Source organism: Lissotriton vulgaris, chromosome 2_1 (genome assembly GCF_964263255.1).
Source record: "Lissotriton vulgaris chromosome 2_1, aLisVul1.2, whole genome shotgun sequence".
NCBI classification, from domain to species: Eukaryota; Metazoa; Chordata; class Amphibia; order Caudata; family Salamandridae; genus Lissotriton; species Lissotriton vulgaris.
In genome coordinates this window covers 1,831,829,106-1,831,846,468 of record NC_141687.1, presented here as the reverse complement: position 1 = coordinate 1,831,846,468, position 17,363 = coordinate 1,831,829,106, and the positions used below count along the sequence as shown (strand labels likewise).

At 45.5% G+C, this 17,363-nt stretch overlaps 1 protein-coding gene across 4 annotated transcripts in view; it reads left to right on the top strand.

Annotated features, from left to right (window-relative positions):
• The window catches only part of CORO2B (coronin 2B), a 581,091-nt gene that overhangs the window by 352,605 nt on the left and 211,123 nt on the right, over positions 1-17,363 (top strand). For all 4 annotated transcript variants that reach the window (XM_086957966.1, XM_086957970.1, XM_086957968.1 and 1 more), the window contains one exon: positions 14,244-14,444. In XM_086957966.1, the coding sequence (XP_086814092.1) occupies positions 14,244-14,444 (201 nt within the window). The remainder of the gene's footprint in view (positions 1-14,243; positions 14,445-17,363) is intronic.

Here is a 17,363-nt window from a genome sequence, read left to right as displayed (position 1 = left end):
AATCTACCCCAATATATTCCATTCCAGTGTACCCCAATCCAATCCACTCCAACCCAATCTAACACACTCCAGTCTACCACACCAGTCTTCCCCACTCCAATCTACCCCACTCCACCCCACTCAACTCCTATTGATCCCAAACTACTACTCCACTCCAATCTACACCATTCCATCATACCCCAATCCACCCCACTCCAATATACCCCAGTTTACCAAACTCCATTCCATCTCAATCTACTCCACGCCACTAACTTTTATCCATGCTGAACAGCAGACACACTGGTGTACATCATCGCTAAAACACATTGTCATAGCCAGTAGTTCTTGCATAGGCGAGAACTATTGGCTTTACCAGTGCTTGTCTCTTATATTAAACAGTTCAAGCTCATTCTACCCTGTCTCATCGGGAGGACAGCAGTCCCCGCCATTATTGGATTAACATTTGACTATAGGAGCTTAGTGTGCATTCAATTTGCTGCTGCCGTAATAACCCTGGGGGCACCTACATACTGCTGGGATGCCCCCCTTTTTTTGCCCTTCCTTTATAAAGAATAGTTTGAAAGAATATTCTTTTTACTTTATATATTAGTTTATTTGGTTTAACTAACTTATTAAACAATTTTAATGTGCATAAGCAATATTCCTATCCATTACTAAATGTATCAAAAAAATTAGTATTAAAAAAACATAAAATTCCGATTTTAAAAAGTTGGCATCTTTAAAAAGGATTTTCTTTATTTTAGTAGATTTTAACTTATAAATTAGTTCAAAATAATTGAGTTTGGGCAGCATAGCAATAATTGCTCGGGCGATTCTCTTCTCTATCAATAGCATACAATCTTATGATATTGTGTCCGAATGTAGTGGCATCCATAGTTAACTAGTTGTGGAACATATAAAGGAGTTTCAATCACTAGAGAGTAACTGTTCCTAAAAAAAGAAAAGGTGCTTGCTAACCCAAATGGCCAGTATGAAGTATAGGTGAGGGGACACCTATCTTCCTGTGTGATTAGAGGGTGGAATCGGGGGGTGGAAGGGGCATTGTTCCTCCTATTTGGAGTGTTGCCCTCACACACCCGTTAAGGTGTCATGCTTCATCATTGGGCGTTTTGCTCCTCGTGGGGGTGGCGCTGCAGTCCCCCATGGGCCCGGCGAGCAGACTCTTTGGCAGAGTTCTTTTATAGAGGTAAGCCACAGTGGTGAGTGGGGTGTGTAGGGATGGTGCAAGTGAATTAAAAATAGCGTAACGGTACCCTGAGTAGTATTTATTCTTGGGTCCGTACGATATAATTAAAAACAGGCAAAAAAATAAACTGATGCGCCCTGGTTTCAGTGAGTAGGGTGCTTTCTTTTTTTGCAATAAATAGTGAACTTTGAAAATAATATATCCGGTCTTGGTCAGCTCGACATGTTTCACGCCTATTGGTCCTTAATGGATCCCTGGCGTTTCATCAGGACCAGGAGAGTATGTGAAAGTTGGCAAAATGTGTGGCACAGGGGTTCGAGAAAGAAACCTACAATACACGCTGTGATGTTAACCAGATTCAGGTCGATGGTCTGTGCGTCTCTGCACCCAGTCGATACCGACCACCTTTACGTGTACATCCAACCCCGAAGGTTGTCCGGCGGTGCCTCAATGGCGGAAGAAGCGGCTCAAGAGGTTACATTGACCTCTTAGAGAACAAGCATCCAAACCTTCCCCCAGCCCGAGGACAATTCCCACACACTCAAAATACACAATTACTAAGGTGGTGTTCCTCAACAAACCTACAGCAGAACTATGAGCTGTGACCACGAGCGAGGGAATGAATGGCCGTATAGTCTCTTGAAGCTTGCGATGTCTCGATGGAAGGATCAAATTATCTGGCAGCCAAAGGCCAATGAAGCCTGTCATTGGTCTCTAACTAGAAACTGGACATTTAGCAATTAAAATACAGCGCTTCGAGCCATCACAAGCCTTCTATTCAAAAGAGAGCTGTAGCAGAAGTGAAGTCCAGGACAAGTTCGCTAGAAGGGGATTCCATGTTTGAATACAATGTGTTCTGTTCTCTTCCTGGTGAGTTACGGCTTGGAAGAAGTGTTTCTCGGTGTCTCTGCTCTACCTGTGCATCCTTCTACCCATGGCTCTTTATACACTCAGTCATGGCAGGAAACTCCTTTGCACAGTCAGCTTCATATACACAAACCGACATCATTTTCTGATATCTTGTCTCAGTTTATATTCGTGCCACACAACCCACAAAATCTGCCCCAACCATCCTTATTTCTTAACCCCGCTCTAAAATGTACACCCACCCTTGGAGATTCCACTCCCAACCCCCATGTTATGCCCCTTGGAAGACACTCGGGCTCCGCCTCTGCTCATCACCTAAACCGATCCAATATCAACACAAACCGAATACATATGAATGTACCCTTAGTAGGAGGACTTCACCATCCCCGGGCTCCTCTTCGCCCTACAAGCAAATAAAATGCCCCATAGACTTCACTGGGATCAGCCGCCCTTACACCCTGCCTCCTCCGAAAATGTTTTCTCGCAGTCATCCACTTGCATGCTGTAGACATCTCTGCTTATAAGCAGTAGTAACCGCACACAGTCTTCTTCTTCCTGACCATAATTCACAACACTTTTTTATATCCTCTTTTTTTTTTTTAACAGGCAATCTGGTTTGTAAAAGGCACATTCTGGCTAACTCGACCACCCTGCTGTCCTTATCTGTAAGCAGGGTAACTGTGGCTGGTTCTTGGAAAAATAGCACCGGATGAACGCCTTTCAGTGGGATTTTTTGTTCATGCAAAATTCCTTCTTTCTAACATATGTTCATGTGATCGTTGCTATGGATTCCGTGCTTTGCTGCTTCTTTTGGTGGGATAAAAATACCTCTGCTAGTTGGCTGTTGGGAGCGCTTTTCTACAGTGTCCTTGTTGTCTTCGTATTCTTTGGTCTGCAAAAGTCTACTAATCTTGGGTTCCAGGGTAGCGCGTTACTCTCTGAAAAGTGCTTCAGTGCCTCGTCATGGGTCTTAAACGCTATATAAACACATTTACAATTACTTAAAACGATGTGTCTGGTTGCCCGGTGAAAGTTGTAAGGCAACGGTGTCATCTAGCTTTGGCTCCTGTAGTTTCTTTCTATCTTTCTGCTTCTAGAAGTGCATTTTAGGTTGTGTTTTGCATAGTTTTTGGCCTTCCTCCCATGACGTTCTCTTCCTTCTCAGATTTAGACCTGCGCATGTGCAATATGTTTTTTCTGTGGTGAAGATTTGTAAAGTTCACGCTTTTTGCCTTTCTTTAAGATACCTGGTTTATCATCCGCGCAAATTGACTTATCACCCCATACCAGAAAATTCCAGAGTCCTCCTGGCTGCTTTGCAGGATAATTTGCAGTTTATCTTTAACAGTCCCATAGGGCTGATGAGGTGGGAGCTGGGGCTGGGATCACGCTCACAGAATGGTGGGGATTGGATTGCTGAGGGAGCTCCCTGCGTGCAACACTTGTATGGGTTCTATTTGAGGGTTCTGGTGTTGTTGCTTCTGGGCGTTGAGGTTGACAGACAAGGAGTTACTCTGATCTCAGGGCAATCAGGCCGGGCCTGATGGGCTGGTCTGACATCATTATGAGGGCTGGTTTCTTAGCAGTTGTGACCTGTTTTTATGGCCAAGCAGGCGGGTTTTTACTGTTGATTTTCCTGATAGAACCACTTTTTTAGCTATCTGCTTCACTGATGGGGGCCACGTTTATTTTGGTGTCCAGGTCTAATTTTTGTGTCAGTCCCACCTTGGTCTAAAAGACTAGTAAAATTGTGCATTTTTCTCCCTTTCCACAGTTTTCCCTGTGCAAATCCCTGCAGGTGCAGCACAGGGGAGTTTGTGCTGTGAAAACCATAGATCGAAGGGCAATTTGTACCCAATTTTTAGGTTTTGCCTGCACAGTGCTTGCGCTGTTCTTGAGAAATCTATTGTTTTTAATATAAACTTAAAAGACTCTTCCATCCCGCCTCCTCTCTTTCCTGGCTTCTTATTGGTTCCTGTACTTACTTTTCCTCCATTTCTATTGGCTGTAGCAGATTTTCCTTCATTTACCAATGCTTGCCCATTGTCTGCTTCTCTTATCAGTTTCCTATCGCCGTCGCTTTGGTAGAACAATTTTTTCATAATGTTTTGCCTCCTTTCTTTTTATTATCGAAGCATATTTATATAATAGTTTATCACTTGGGGAGATTAAGTGATTTGCATAGAATCACAGGATGTTGCCACCGAGATCCCCAGCTTTCGAGTCAAGATCTCTGGCCACTGCGCCATATCCTCTCCACTCCCATGGTATTTGTTAGGGCGCTCTTTCCTTCTCCCAGACAATGCATGCATGATAAAAACAGTACCTTATTCATCACATAGGCGAAACCGATGCATTACCAATGCTTGTTGTATTTCCTTCCGGATTTAGAAAGAGCCTAGAACTTGTTCTGTGAAATGTATCTGATGGAGGACCAGTCTGTTAGACTCGGAGATGCTTGCAACATAATTTGTCTCAAAAGTGAGGATTTTCAGGGGGATGTAGCAAAGTGAAAAACCTCACGTACTTTGCAGATTTTGCCTCCAGCCCTTTTCAGAATCTATGACTGACTGTGTGCACACTCAACTGCTTACGTTTCGGACATTCTCTAGCGGGGCCACGGGCGGCCAGCGGGGAGGTGCCCGCCGCGGTCCATATCTCTGAGAGGGAACAGTTACCCTTCCAAGGCCGCTCGTCCTGCGGGGCGTGCTAGGCCTCGTGCCTTCTGCGCCAAGGCCTCAGCGTGAGACATCCTGTGCTGGGGGGGGGGGGGGGTCAACAATGTTGTTCTTCGCCTGAATTCTTGCTGAAGATGTATTTGTTAGACATGAAAACAAACGAAACGCCAAGCTCCGCCTGCCCTGCCCCAGGAATGTGAGGCTCTGTTTCGGCTGAAGAAGCTCTCGCAGGCAGGCGCTTAAACGTGGCTTACTTTGCCCCTGACCATCAACATGACTGACCATGACTGACAGTTCCTCACCATTTTTCCAGATGCCCATGAATGACTCGCTCAACCCACCCTAGCAGCCTTCCAGAGGCTCATTGACTGGTTCACTCAGGCCCAGCTTTCTAGACATAATCATCCAGCTATTATTTTGTAAGTCTGGCTAGACTGCAGCTGTCTGTTTTACCTATTGTTAACAATGCATAAATATACATAGGGCGTTGGCGCAGCTCGGATGAGTGTCTTTCACCTCATACTGTTGGCATGTCCACAGCCCACCTCTTGTGGGGTGCTTGCATTGCAATGCATGAGGGCCTGTTCATATCTCAGTATTATGCAAACACACAGTCCATTATTTGTCTCACGCATGCTTTGAGGAAATTAACCTTTTTTTGTTTTGGTTTTCACATTAATGGGCAATATTTCATGTTTTAGTCTGGTTTGAAAATTCAATCTAGGCCTACTGGCTTTATCAGTTCCGGTTTTCTTTAATGTAAATTATGTGGTCTTTGCATAATTTTAGTAACTGATATGAACTTTCGGATTATGAGTTCATGTTGTTATGGTCTCTGCAGAGATGGCTGGGGACAAAATCCTCATCATAATTGTTCTGGGGTTGGCTTAGAATACCAAAATGCTGTCTGTCTATCTGGCCGCCGAGATGGCCAGGACACGCATAGAGATGAAACGATCACACTTTATTACACTTTCACTCTTAAACCTATCTTCAAGGCTACCCCAGGGTGTCACTTCTATTGTCTATGGTCTTCCCATGTCTCTGGAAATGTCAGCACATCATTCTTAGCAAAAGACCACAAAGGCCAAACTTATCACCTTCACTGCTTCTTCCTTCTTTCAAAGTCTTCACACATTATTTCCTTACCTGCGTATAAAGTAATTCTCCCTTTTCACGGCATCTCTGGCAGACTAAGGTAGTGCCTCTCAGCTCCCCTTGTCTGTCTAACATGCATGATGAATGTATTATCTTCCACCGTCAATATTTCATAAAGACCAGCGACGACATATACCCCGCCAGTCTGGTTTCATACCTGGGCCTAGCACAGATACTGCTCTGGTTGCCATGTAATTTGCAGATAGAATATCCCCCAAACATTTAGAGAACACCTTTTCATTATAGTGTCATTTAAAATCCTGCTTACGTGCTGTTAATTAACTAGCAAACAAAATGTTAGGGGCTTTATAAAATCAAGTATCTAACTGTTGCGATGAGTGTCCATAAATTGTTTGTATAGGGACCAAAACATGTCGAATCTTTGCTTCTTCAAACTCCCATAGTTCACTCCCCCACAGATAATGCCTAGGTTAACCACATGCCAGTGGTCCGCAGTACTCCCCGACAGAATTGGGGGGCCAGTGAGTCTGCTTAGTAAATTTGGTGAAGAGGTTTGATTCGAAATGAATCAGTACAAATGTCAAGCCTTTGTCCCAAGCACAATACCTTTGCTCAAATTCCCAATCTGCAGTCTTTCTCTCTCTCTCTCTCTCTCTATCTCTCTCCCTCTCCCTCTCTCTCTCTCTCTTTCTCTCTCTCTTTTTCTCTCCCTCTCTCTCTCCCTCTCTCTCTCTCTCTCTCTCTCCCTCTCTCTTTCTCTCCAAACCTATCTAGATCTTGGATATGTTTGTTTATGTATGTGTATTTATAAAGTAGAAACCAAGGTACAAAGCGCTGAAGGGGGAGTGGGGCAAGTGCTTGTACGTGTGATGAGAATTCTGCTTACTTACACGAGGAGCACTCTTAGTATGGTAAGTCATGTACCATTCGCCGGTGGGGTGTCGTAGATCACATTACTTTCTGATTTTAGGTTGGCCTGATGTATTAAAGGGTTTTACCCATTCTGTGTCAATGGAGAAATGTTTTGATACATGAGGGCGTAAGTTTCATTATTCGGAACTGGTTCCAGCAGCCTGTCCATTGCAGGGGTTACCGGCTACCTTAAAGCTGCTTGATCTCGGGGTGAGTTAAAAGCGTACACTTTTCTTATATGTGTATCCTCAAACTCGGACATGCTTGCTCCAGCACTTTTCGATAATCGTCCAGAAGGCTTGGCCGTTTAGTCACGCTATGGGATATGGTGGTATCAGTGATGGGTTTTGCAACTAACTTGGTTTTCTACATATCTTTATCGTGCTGCCGTTAGGTATTTTCTAATCGTATTAGATGCCTGTGCTGAGGTCTTCCGGGGTATTCTACTGTCTGTTGTTTCCAGGAATTTCTGCTTCGGAATGATTAGTCTGATAATGCTGGGGTATAGGGAGGCCTTGGAGTGAAAAGTCTGATAATGCTGGCCTGCAGGCCGTGTATATGGGGTGGATAGGTAGGACTTTGAATTCGTAATATGATTTTAGCTAACGTTTGGATTTATGGTCACCTGTTACACTGTTTCTTGATGCAAGTGCTGAAAGGTTCTCCCAGCTCAAACCATCACAACAAGAAGTTCTTAAACCCCCTGATCCCTTAAATAATCCTATTTTTTTCTTTAACTTATCGATACTCAAATTTTACCTGTATTTGTATTTCACATAATGTCATTTATATGTCTAATTCGTGTATTCGCAAATATGCATATTCCAGATATTTTGTTACAAAATAACTGTTATGTATTGTTTATAGACACCCTTTTATTTGTCAATAACATTTTATTGAACAAGATTGTTTCGGAGTCTTGGAATGCTCAGTATAGTTTTGCTGCCATGCATCCTTTGAGGTTTTGGTATTTGCTAGCCTTGAAATGCCTGGGGTGCTGTTGTTTTCCTGTATCTTCTCTTCTTTGTTGTTTAGGTTTAAAATGCCCATTGGGATATTTGCTATCCTGCAACCTTTGCAGTTTACAAGCCTTGGAATGCTCAATATGATTGTGCTGGCTAGCATGCCCTGTGTATGAGTTGTATGAGAGATTTGGAATGCTCACTTTGATTTTGCTGTTTTGCATTCTGTATGGACAGGGTAGTTGCAAGCCTTGGACTGCTTAGAGTGATGTTGCTGCCTTGCATCCTGTGTAGATTGATTTCTGGTGAGCCTTTGAATGCTCAGTGTGGTTTTGTTGCCATGTATGCTGAGTGTATGAGGGTATCTTATTTGTAAGCCTTTGAATGGCGGATCGTTTAATGTTGCTGTGTCCATCCTGTGTGCAATTGTGTGCCTTGGAATGCCCATCTAAGTGGCTCTTACCCTACATCATGCTGAATGTGGCGCATTTGATCTGCAGATGTCTCTTATGCTCAGGATCGGACTGGCCTATAGGACAATCTAAAGACATATAGATGATGGACGGAATGCAGAGCAAATCAAACATTCATCCCCAGTCAATAGATCTGGATTAAATCAATTGTTCTTTTGCTCACTTTGCCATCCCAGTTTAGACCCAGTCATAGGCCAAGCCAGGTTCTCCCTGGACCAGAAACAAGCATCCATGGCTGCTACCAGGTCTTGCGCAGTGTGCCCATGGCCTATTTGTGGCAGGGTCTGTGGCCTTCATGAGCGTGCTATGCACTGGCACAGTTGCAGAAGAAAGTCATCCAACAGTCCAGACAGGCTTGCGTGAACACAGCAACCTCCCTCCCAAGTGTAAGGCCATAGATTGCAACAGTTGCAAAATGGGACTGTGCTGTGTCAGACAGATTGTAGGTGGTGGCTGCGTTAAAAACCCAGCTTTCACACCTGCACCCTGAATGACTCCAGCAGTACAGCTTGAAGTGCCCTAAAGTACCTATAACTCCCGCCCTCGCCAGGCACTGCTTATGACCGCACATATTGCAACACTCATGATGTGTTCAGTGATATGATTGATAGCGTTACTGATGACAACTGAACTGGTATCATTGATGATAACACTGTGCATAGCTGAGCGGGAATTATAGTTACTTGAGATAATTATAACTGGGGGATTTCAGTGTTTTCTTTAGTTTAAAATGTTACATTGTCAGTGAAATTTTCACCTAACTATAACGTTACTTTAACCTTTGATTTTTTCCTTGAAAATATATTTATATATGAGTTTTACTTACCTTAAATAGACTTACCATTTCTAGTAAGAGCAGTGTGCAAAAGTCATGCATTGTAATCTAATACAACTAGAGTAGGGTAGGGTACCCAAAACCAAACGATCCTTGTTTAGATTATGGTGAGTTCGACCGGCCATGATGTTGAGATAAGGAGAAACGATTTGTTCTCTAACCGCATCGCTGCTGCGGGGATTTTTCCCCTGTGCTGCAGATTGCACTTTTGCTGCAGTTATGACGAGCTCAGCTCGTCATCAGCACACGACACCCGTGGGTGATGACGAGCTGAGCTCGTCATCAGCAGCGAAAGGGTTAATTGGTCACATGGTACTGAGAGCAAAATAGGAAACGGAGGCCAAATGGAAACAGATATATCCACCGTTTGAGAGTTAGAAGTCAAGAAGATTTAGGGAGATTATAGTTATGGAAATGCTACCCTGTGACCTGAGAAATGAGACATATGTTTAGTGCAGTAGGGAAACCTTAGGTAGACTAGCAGCTACACGAAGAGCCACCATGGTCCTGCCCTAGCATACCGAGGCCGCTGACGACCAATTGGATCTCTGACAGCAACAGGAAGTGTTGGAGAAGGCCGCTCACTTCATAAGTCTGGCGGAGTAATATACAAGTTTACATTGTCTAGCTGAATGTGTGTATAGAGATTGGAATTTGTTTTTTCTGCTCTGGTCCTTGCGGGTGGTGATTAATGGAAGGATGGTACCCGAGGTATAATTACTCTGCATCATGTACTTTTGCAACTCAGAAAGCATCAGGTATTTTTCAGCGGAGTATCAGAAATCGATAACATTTTCTTTAACAAAAGCCCACCTGCTCTTGAAACTCCTAAACAAAAGATTCTTTTGGGGAAATTTAGTAAAAAACCTGCTGGTCTGACCTCCTCATAAGATCCCCCATAAGATCCCCCTGAGCTTTTCTAACCTTTCACACCGAGTGTCCTCCATCTCTCCAAAAGGGGGTGGTGATGGACGGAGCATCTGAATTAATCAAACACTCACACCCAGTCAAAAGATCTGGGTTTAATCCATCATCGTTCTTTAGCCCACTCTGCCACCCCAGTTCAGACATGGCTATATGCAAATCAGTCTGACCCTGTGCCTCATTGGAACAGTCCAGCCCGAACTGCCAAGCCATGTCTTCCCTGGACCGGAAACAAGCTTCCGAGGACCGGTTTCTCTCCAGTCTCCTTGCTCATGGAAGCTAGCTGCCCTTACACCTCCTTCATGTGTATAATATAGCCTTATAGCCCGCTGTAGCAGGCTATACCGGCTATTAAAGGCCCGCTGAATCGTTAAAGGCCCGAGCCGAAGGCGAGGGACTTTAACGAGACAGCGGGACTTTGATAGCCGGTATAGCCCTGCTACGAAGGGCTATAAGGCTATTAGAACATTCTGCCACTAGAGGGCAGAATGTTCTAACAAATTAAACAAAGGGTTCTCGAAGCCCGAGGGGATATAAATCCCCTCGAGCTTCGAGAAGCCTTTGAAGAACATTGGAATGTTGCTCTGCAGGCCTTTACCGGCCCGTAGAAGCAGGGAGCACTCCATTGTCTGCAATGGAGCTCCCAACATTCCAATATTTTAATCTCCCTTAAAGAGTCACTCTCTTTACCATTGATATCAATCAATACATTTGTAGAGCCACAACTCACCCGTGAGGGTCTCAAGGCGCTGGGGGGTGGGGGGGAGCTGCTACTGCTCAAACGGCCAGGCCTTGAGGAGTGTCCTGAAGGCCAGCAGGTCCTGGGTCTGTTGTAGGTGGATGGGGACGGTGTTCCAGGTTTTTGCGGCGAGATGGGAGAACGATCTGCCGCCGGCGGTTGTTCGACGGATGCGTTCGTTTAGGTACGCTGGTCTGATGTTGTGGAGGGCTTTGTGAGTGTGGGTGAGGAGCTTGAAGGTGATCCTCTTGTTGACGGGGAGCCAGTGTAGGTCTTTCTGGTGTGCTGTGATGTGGCTGTGGCGGGGGATGTCTAGGATGAGGCGTTGCTGAGGCGTTCTGTATGCGCTGTAGTCGTTTCTGGAGTTGGGCTGATGTTTCTGCGTAGAGAGCGTTGCCGTAGTCCAGTCTGCTGGTGATGAGGGCCTGGGTGACTGTCCTTCTGGTACCGGTGGAGATCTTCTGTAGTTCTTGCGAAGCATGTGGAGGGCGTTGAAGCAGAAGGAGGAGACGGCGTTCACTTGCTGGGTTATTGACAATGCGGAGTCCAGGATGACTCCCAGGTTGCGTGCGTGGTTAGTGGGCGTTGGTGCAGCTCCCAGTTCGGCCGGCCACCATGAGTCGTCCCAGGCAGAGGGGGTGATATGATCACTCCTGCCCTTGCAGGGTGTCAATGTCTCCACCTCACTGAGGAACTATCTGACTTAGAACTTAGTTAACTCCTTTTGATTCTCCCGCGTCCTCGAGTATTGAACAGTCTGCTCCACCCATGAGGGGCTCTCCCGGACCCTTATTGGATCACGCTAGAGAAAAACTGTAAATTTGCACCCTGGTCTCGTGTCACCCTCGCTCTTCAGGCACGCACGCTAGTGTCAACTTTTCAATTTGTAGCTATACAGAAGGGGAGATGGTCCCTGTTCAGAGTACCTGTTAACTCCTTAGAAGTGTCGGTACATCAGCAGTGTGACATGTGAGGCCCACGCCAGCCTCGGGGCAATCCGGGGGTCTCACTCCTGCGCCTGCCCCTTGCATCAGGACTTCCGGTGCTGACAGAATCGTCACATGCGGGACGGGTCGTGGCCTGTAACACACGAGAAGGCCTCGCGAGAACCTTTTCCTCGCTTAATAAGTAACCCACAACCATGCACGGGCTCGCGGAATCCGCCCCGGGCTTCCTGCTCTGCGCCTCACTTGCCTCTCGCCGTGGCACCACCTGATCCCTCATGGACACCGGGGAAGCTGGTCTTCGCGTCCTGCCTGTTCTCTGGGCTTCAGTCATGGCTGGTCTGACTCTAAGCCCTTTTCGAGCGGTCTCCAAGGGTGTGAAGCTCTGACACAGCGCGTAGGGCAGGACTAGACTACTTCGGCTGTTTCAAGTGCCTCTCCCCAGTTCTTTCCTGTGAATTTGGTAACTTGAGAAAGACCTGACAATGGCTCCATTACACCTGTTTTCAGACGTAACATAGTCCTCTATCACCACCAGCTGGTTACACAGGATTACTACACTAATTTTTTTACCGAAAAAAATATTCATTGGGTCAGTCACATCTGACCTAATTCGTTTGTTTATTTGTTTATTATTTGTCAGGTTTTATAAAATGGGAACAAGGCATGGGAAGTCGACAGAGCATTGTACAATGTGAATGAGCATACAACAGCAAAGTATACAGACAATAATTATCCATAGGGAACATGATAATACAAGGAGGAAATACTAAAATGACAATGGGATGACTAATACACTGAAGAATTGCAACGAATTAGCTAATTAAATAAGTTCCGATAAGCGAGGTTAAGACTTTCAATAAAGGCTCGTTATGCTAAAACGTGACATGCACCTGGAACCCACGCGCGCAGGAAGTAAACATATACACTTTTGTAATACTGCTCCAGCCTCTCTCGCCCAAAGACATCCGCAAACTCGCGAAGTCAGCCACATAGCAGCGACACTCCCAAAGGTTTTTGTAATAATTAGTTGTGAGTGATTGTGCAAAAAATGAGCACTTTGAATATGAAGCTGTACATATTTATCTGTGCGTACGTATTTTTTGTTTCGATGCTTTTATCACTTTATTTTTCGTGTTTTATATTCGTATTTTATTAACTGTGTTCTACAGTTTTTAGACTTGTTTATATGCACACTGTCTCTACTGTTTTGTTCTCAGTGCTATCAAATTCCACAATGATAAAAGGCCGGACGTGTATAGACACGTTTATAGTGTTTGCAGGAAAGGTGCCTGCTCCCAGGCCTAGGAGTGCTAGGTCCATGTCAGGTTGTCAAGCTAACCACAAAGTATACATTTACACACAATGGATCCAAAATGAGTTCACATGCAGAATCGGTCGTTACCAGGAACTTATGGCCTCCTGGACCTACTTTGGACACTACGCCTACCCTTTTTTAGGTCGAGCTTAGCGCAGCGCGCATGCGCTGCTCTATGGGAGTCTTCATGTAATCACTCCAAACTTCTCCGTGTGGGTCAGATTCCTCCCACACATCTGATTGGCCTTTGCGTGTGTCTTTCAGTAACAAAAGCACGCAAATGGCCGGAGGCGGGTGCATGTCCACCTCTTCTTCGAATGTTCACTCCCACAGCGTTTTGCTCTCTGGAGGGGGCAAGAGTGCGCAGGGAGGCAACTGCATTCCTATTTCCGCCCCCACCGTTTGTCTTAACACCTTAGATGCGGCGCAAATATCCCTCCCCAGTGCTGCGCTGTCCATTGGAACTAGTGCTGAATGGACGTCCAATGGACGTGCGCAGCACTGGGGAGGTAGTGCTGCCGTCGGCCAACTTTTCAGCATGCTGCAGACTTCTTTACAGCACAGCTTAAAGACATAGGCAAAGTCAATATCTCTGGCTAAACACTTATATGGTCCCAAAGGTGAGACCTATTGGCTATGCCAATGCTTGTTTAATAGTATAATTGCTGCAGCATTACTTTCTTTTTCCTGATTTTTCCCACTTCACCTGTTCTGTTGGCAGTTGACACCCGAGAGCCAGCAAGATGGTAGTATCCTTAAGCTCATGTGGGATGGACAAGTCATATTTGTAGGGTGCCATGCGTTAAAAAAAATGGGGGGGGGCAGACCACCAAAGAAGTTCCATGGCATGATGCTCATGTTTTAGTAATAGTAAAGCAAGGTGAGCGCAAGAGGAAAATGTAGTGGGGTTGCAGGTTTGTACAAGGCCATTCTTGCCCGAAAAAGCGGCAACATTCTAGAATATTTACGTAACCAGTTCCAGAATGCAGATGTCGGTTTCCAAAGGTGCATGCGATTTCCTTTCTCGGAGGTAGACCGGCCTAAGAGGGAACAGTCTGACTCAAGAATTAATGGTGCCTCTGAAAGATTGGCATTGAATTCATAGCCAGTCATAGGCCACCCGTAAGTCCAATATGTGAATATGAATCCCCAGTGATTGATTCTAACCGGCCGGTCAAATAATCCCCCAATGTCCACGTTGCAATGTGGGAAGGGCTCAGGGGTTGCGGGCCCCCACTTCATACAACCTGGTTAATCTGGCGCTGTCTTTTATGTTTTGTCCCCAGATGTCATGGCGGTCGCAGTATCGCACCTCCAAGTTCCGGAACGTCTACGGGAAGGCGGCCTGCCGGGAGCACTGCTTCGACTGCGTCCCAATCACCAAGAATGTCCACGACAACCACTTCTGTGCCGTCAATGCCAAATTCCTCGCTGTTGTCACCGAGAGTGCGGGCGGGGGCGCCTTCCTGGTCATTCCGCTTCAGCAGGTAAGAACCGCCAACTTGTCCCTCTTGACAGCCTACCAGGCCCAAACCAAACTCTTCAAAACAATGGGTGAACTGCACAACATCGGCTCCAAAATATAAACTAGTACCTACTTCTAACCTTTACTCCTCAATTACCCATTGCTGAGAGGTTCAAGTTCTCACAATGGGAACTGCACATGATGAATGGGAGGACAGATTCTGCAATATCTTATTCGAGTTTCGTTTAATTGAAACTTGAATATATAGATGCGCCATTTCTTCAACCTAAAGAGACAAAATAACTATGTCCCATTAGGTGGGTATCATTGCAGTGAAATCTCCTTAATGGGGCAGAAAAACTTGGGGTATTGGAGGCCGTCAAACAGGACAACTTATATACTAAGCTCTCTCATTTCTTTGGTGTCTCAGAATTTTTTTCCCTAGCTTAATCCAAGTGCACCATTACACTTTTTCTTTTGGGTTCAAATTTTGCGACAGCTGTAGCATTTCAAATATGAAACAATGTTTTATCTGGTCTGTCCATGCAAGTAGGGACAGTGTCTAAACTGTTGCATCCATGCGGGGCTGCATTTCAGTAAATGCAATATTTACTTACTGGTAATCCTTATTAAATCAAGTCTTCTCCTCCTTGTCCCAGTCCTTAACTTGGAGGGTGTTATGCTGTTGCCTGAAGACCGGTATCCTGATGATTCTTTTTTAACTTTTCCAAGGCACTCTGAAACTACTACTCTGATTAGCCTTTAAGTCAGGACAGCCATCTTCCTCTTCATGAGCAGCCTGCCACATCCCATGTGCACTTCCTGGACAGGAGAGTAGGTTGTGAAGATTGTTAATAGGACGTTTAGTCCTAGTGTGAGGGGTTGGCCTTTAAGTAATTAGGCATTGCCTGCAATCAGTAATGTTCCATGAAAGTGTACACAGACGTCAATGTTGCTGCTCTACAAGTGTTCAACAAAGAAAGGCTGGCTACCAAGATGCCCTGTGCCAGAGAGGAGCATACCCACACTCTCGGGGGTAAATCGACACCTGACCGAGACCAACACTGATTAATAATGCCTCATTGTCTTTGAATTCCCCTGTCCCTGATAAAAACATCAGCAGGACCATCAGTTCTACTGCTCTCAGACAGTTCGAACAACTTGGGTGGACCTCCTCCTTCTCCATTTGAAATTCAGGAAGAAGTCTAAGAAGAAGGGTGGTCTCTGCTTCATAATAATGCACGCGGAGCTGCTCAAAGCTACCAGCTACCTGAAAACCATAATCTGTGTGTTTGTCTCTCACGCCTCTTCATCCACCGCTCTGCTGAGCACTGCATCCCATAACACATAACCTGTGCTTGAAATGGAGAAATAGAAGTGCAGGTGCTCTGTACCAGAGTACATGCTTGTTTCTGAGAAGTGCTGGTACTCTTCAATTAAAAATATTACCTCTTTCTTGAGTTGTGCCAGTACTTTCCCTCACAAGATAAAAAAGTGCTGGTACCAGACAGTATTGGCTTCTGGCAGGCCACCAGGGCTGTGAGAGAGTCGGCCATTAAAAGCACTGCACATAACACAATAACTGCACCTCGGTGGTTACTGTGCTTACCATGGAAACACTGCCTACGTAGAAACAAAAATATTAAGACAACCACCTCCAAACCACACACCCTAGACAGTGTAGTTTGATACAGAGGTATGCAAGCTCTTCAGTGCCCCAGATAGAGGTAGTATGTGCTATGTAAATACTGCAATATAATACAATACAATATATATGTGGTATTTGTACAACGTGAACTTTGATGAAAAGCAACAGCACACTATTCGGGGACAAATCATGTCAATGCCCAAAGGAAAAGTTCGGAGTAGACAAATGCGCTCATTCTCCATCTAATATTCATGACCACCTTAGACATGTTCAATTTTTCAAATGATGTCGCCTTTATGAGTGTTAAAGGAGTGCTATATAATTTGTTTGATACTAAATGCAAGTACTAAGGATACCAAAGTACTTTCCCCACAGGATTATTACTATAAAACCCTTTAGAATCATTGAACCATCTAATCCTCTCGAAGGTGACTTTAAAAGCTCTGAAAGTCGCTCACCCCAGAGTGAATGTTGCTCAGGCCAGATCCTAACCCTCTTTAATCACAAAAGTAGGATTTTAGTGGCTGACAAGTCAGAAGCTGAAGCAGTCTCCCTGGATACAACCCTGGAATGTTTCCAAGTAATGGTTCTCCGCTTGGAAGAAGGAAAACACACAGATATCCATTTGCGGTCCCTCCATTAGGGCGGAGGAGTGCCGCCCCTCCCCCCCTGCAACCACCCTCAAATAAAACGATAATAAAATTAGTTTTAAACCCGTTTTATTTTAATCCCCTAGACCCGCCCCCATGACTTGGAGGAGTCTTGGGGGCGGGCCCATTGGATTACACTGCTGGTGGGGAGTGGTAGTGCAGTCCTTCACTATGCATGAGGGTTTGGCCTGCCGTCTCATGCTGTCCAGACTCTCATGCGCAGTGAACCTCTCTCCAGCCGCGTTGCTGGGGCTGTAGAGAGCCGGCACAGGCTCCCAGTGTGCCTGGTAGCACAAGTTGCCAGCACTCAGGCCAATCCCAATGCTGCTTTCATGGAGTGTCAGGATTGGCCGCAGTGCAGTCTGGGAGCCTGTGCCCAGAAGCAGGAAGAGCACAATGTGACAGGAGACGGCAGCATTGGTGGCGGCATTTAGGTACGTTTTTTACAAAATTTATTTTTTTTATCCCCGAACCCCTCCCCTACCCTCTCGACCTCCCTCCCTCCTCCGGCCCGCCTCGCCGATTTGGCAGGGGACAGGCCGCTACTGCAGATATCAACTTCATCCTCAAGGAACAAATTGCCAAAAAACACATATGGCCTGTTACCCATTCTCTCTTCTAAAGAAAGTCACACTGGTTCTTC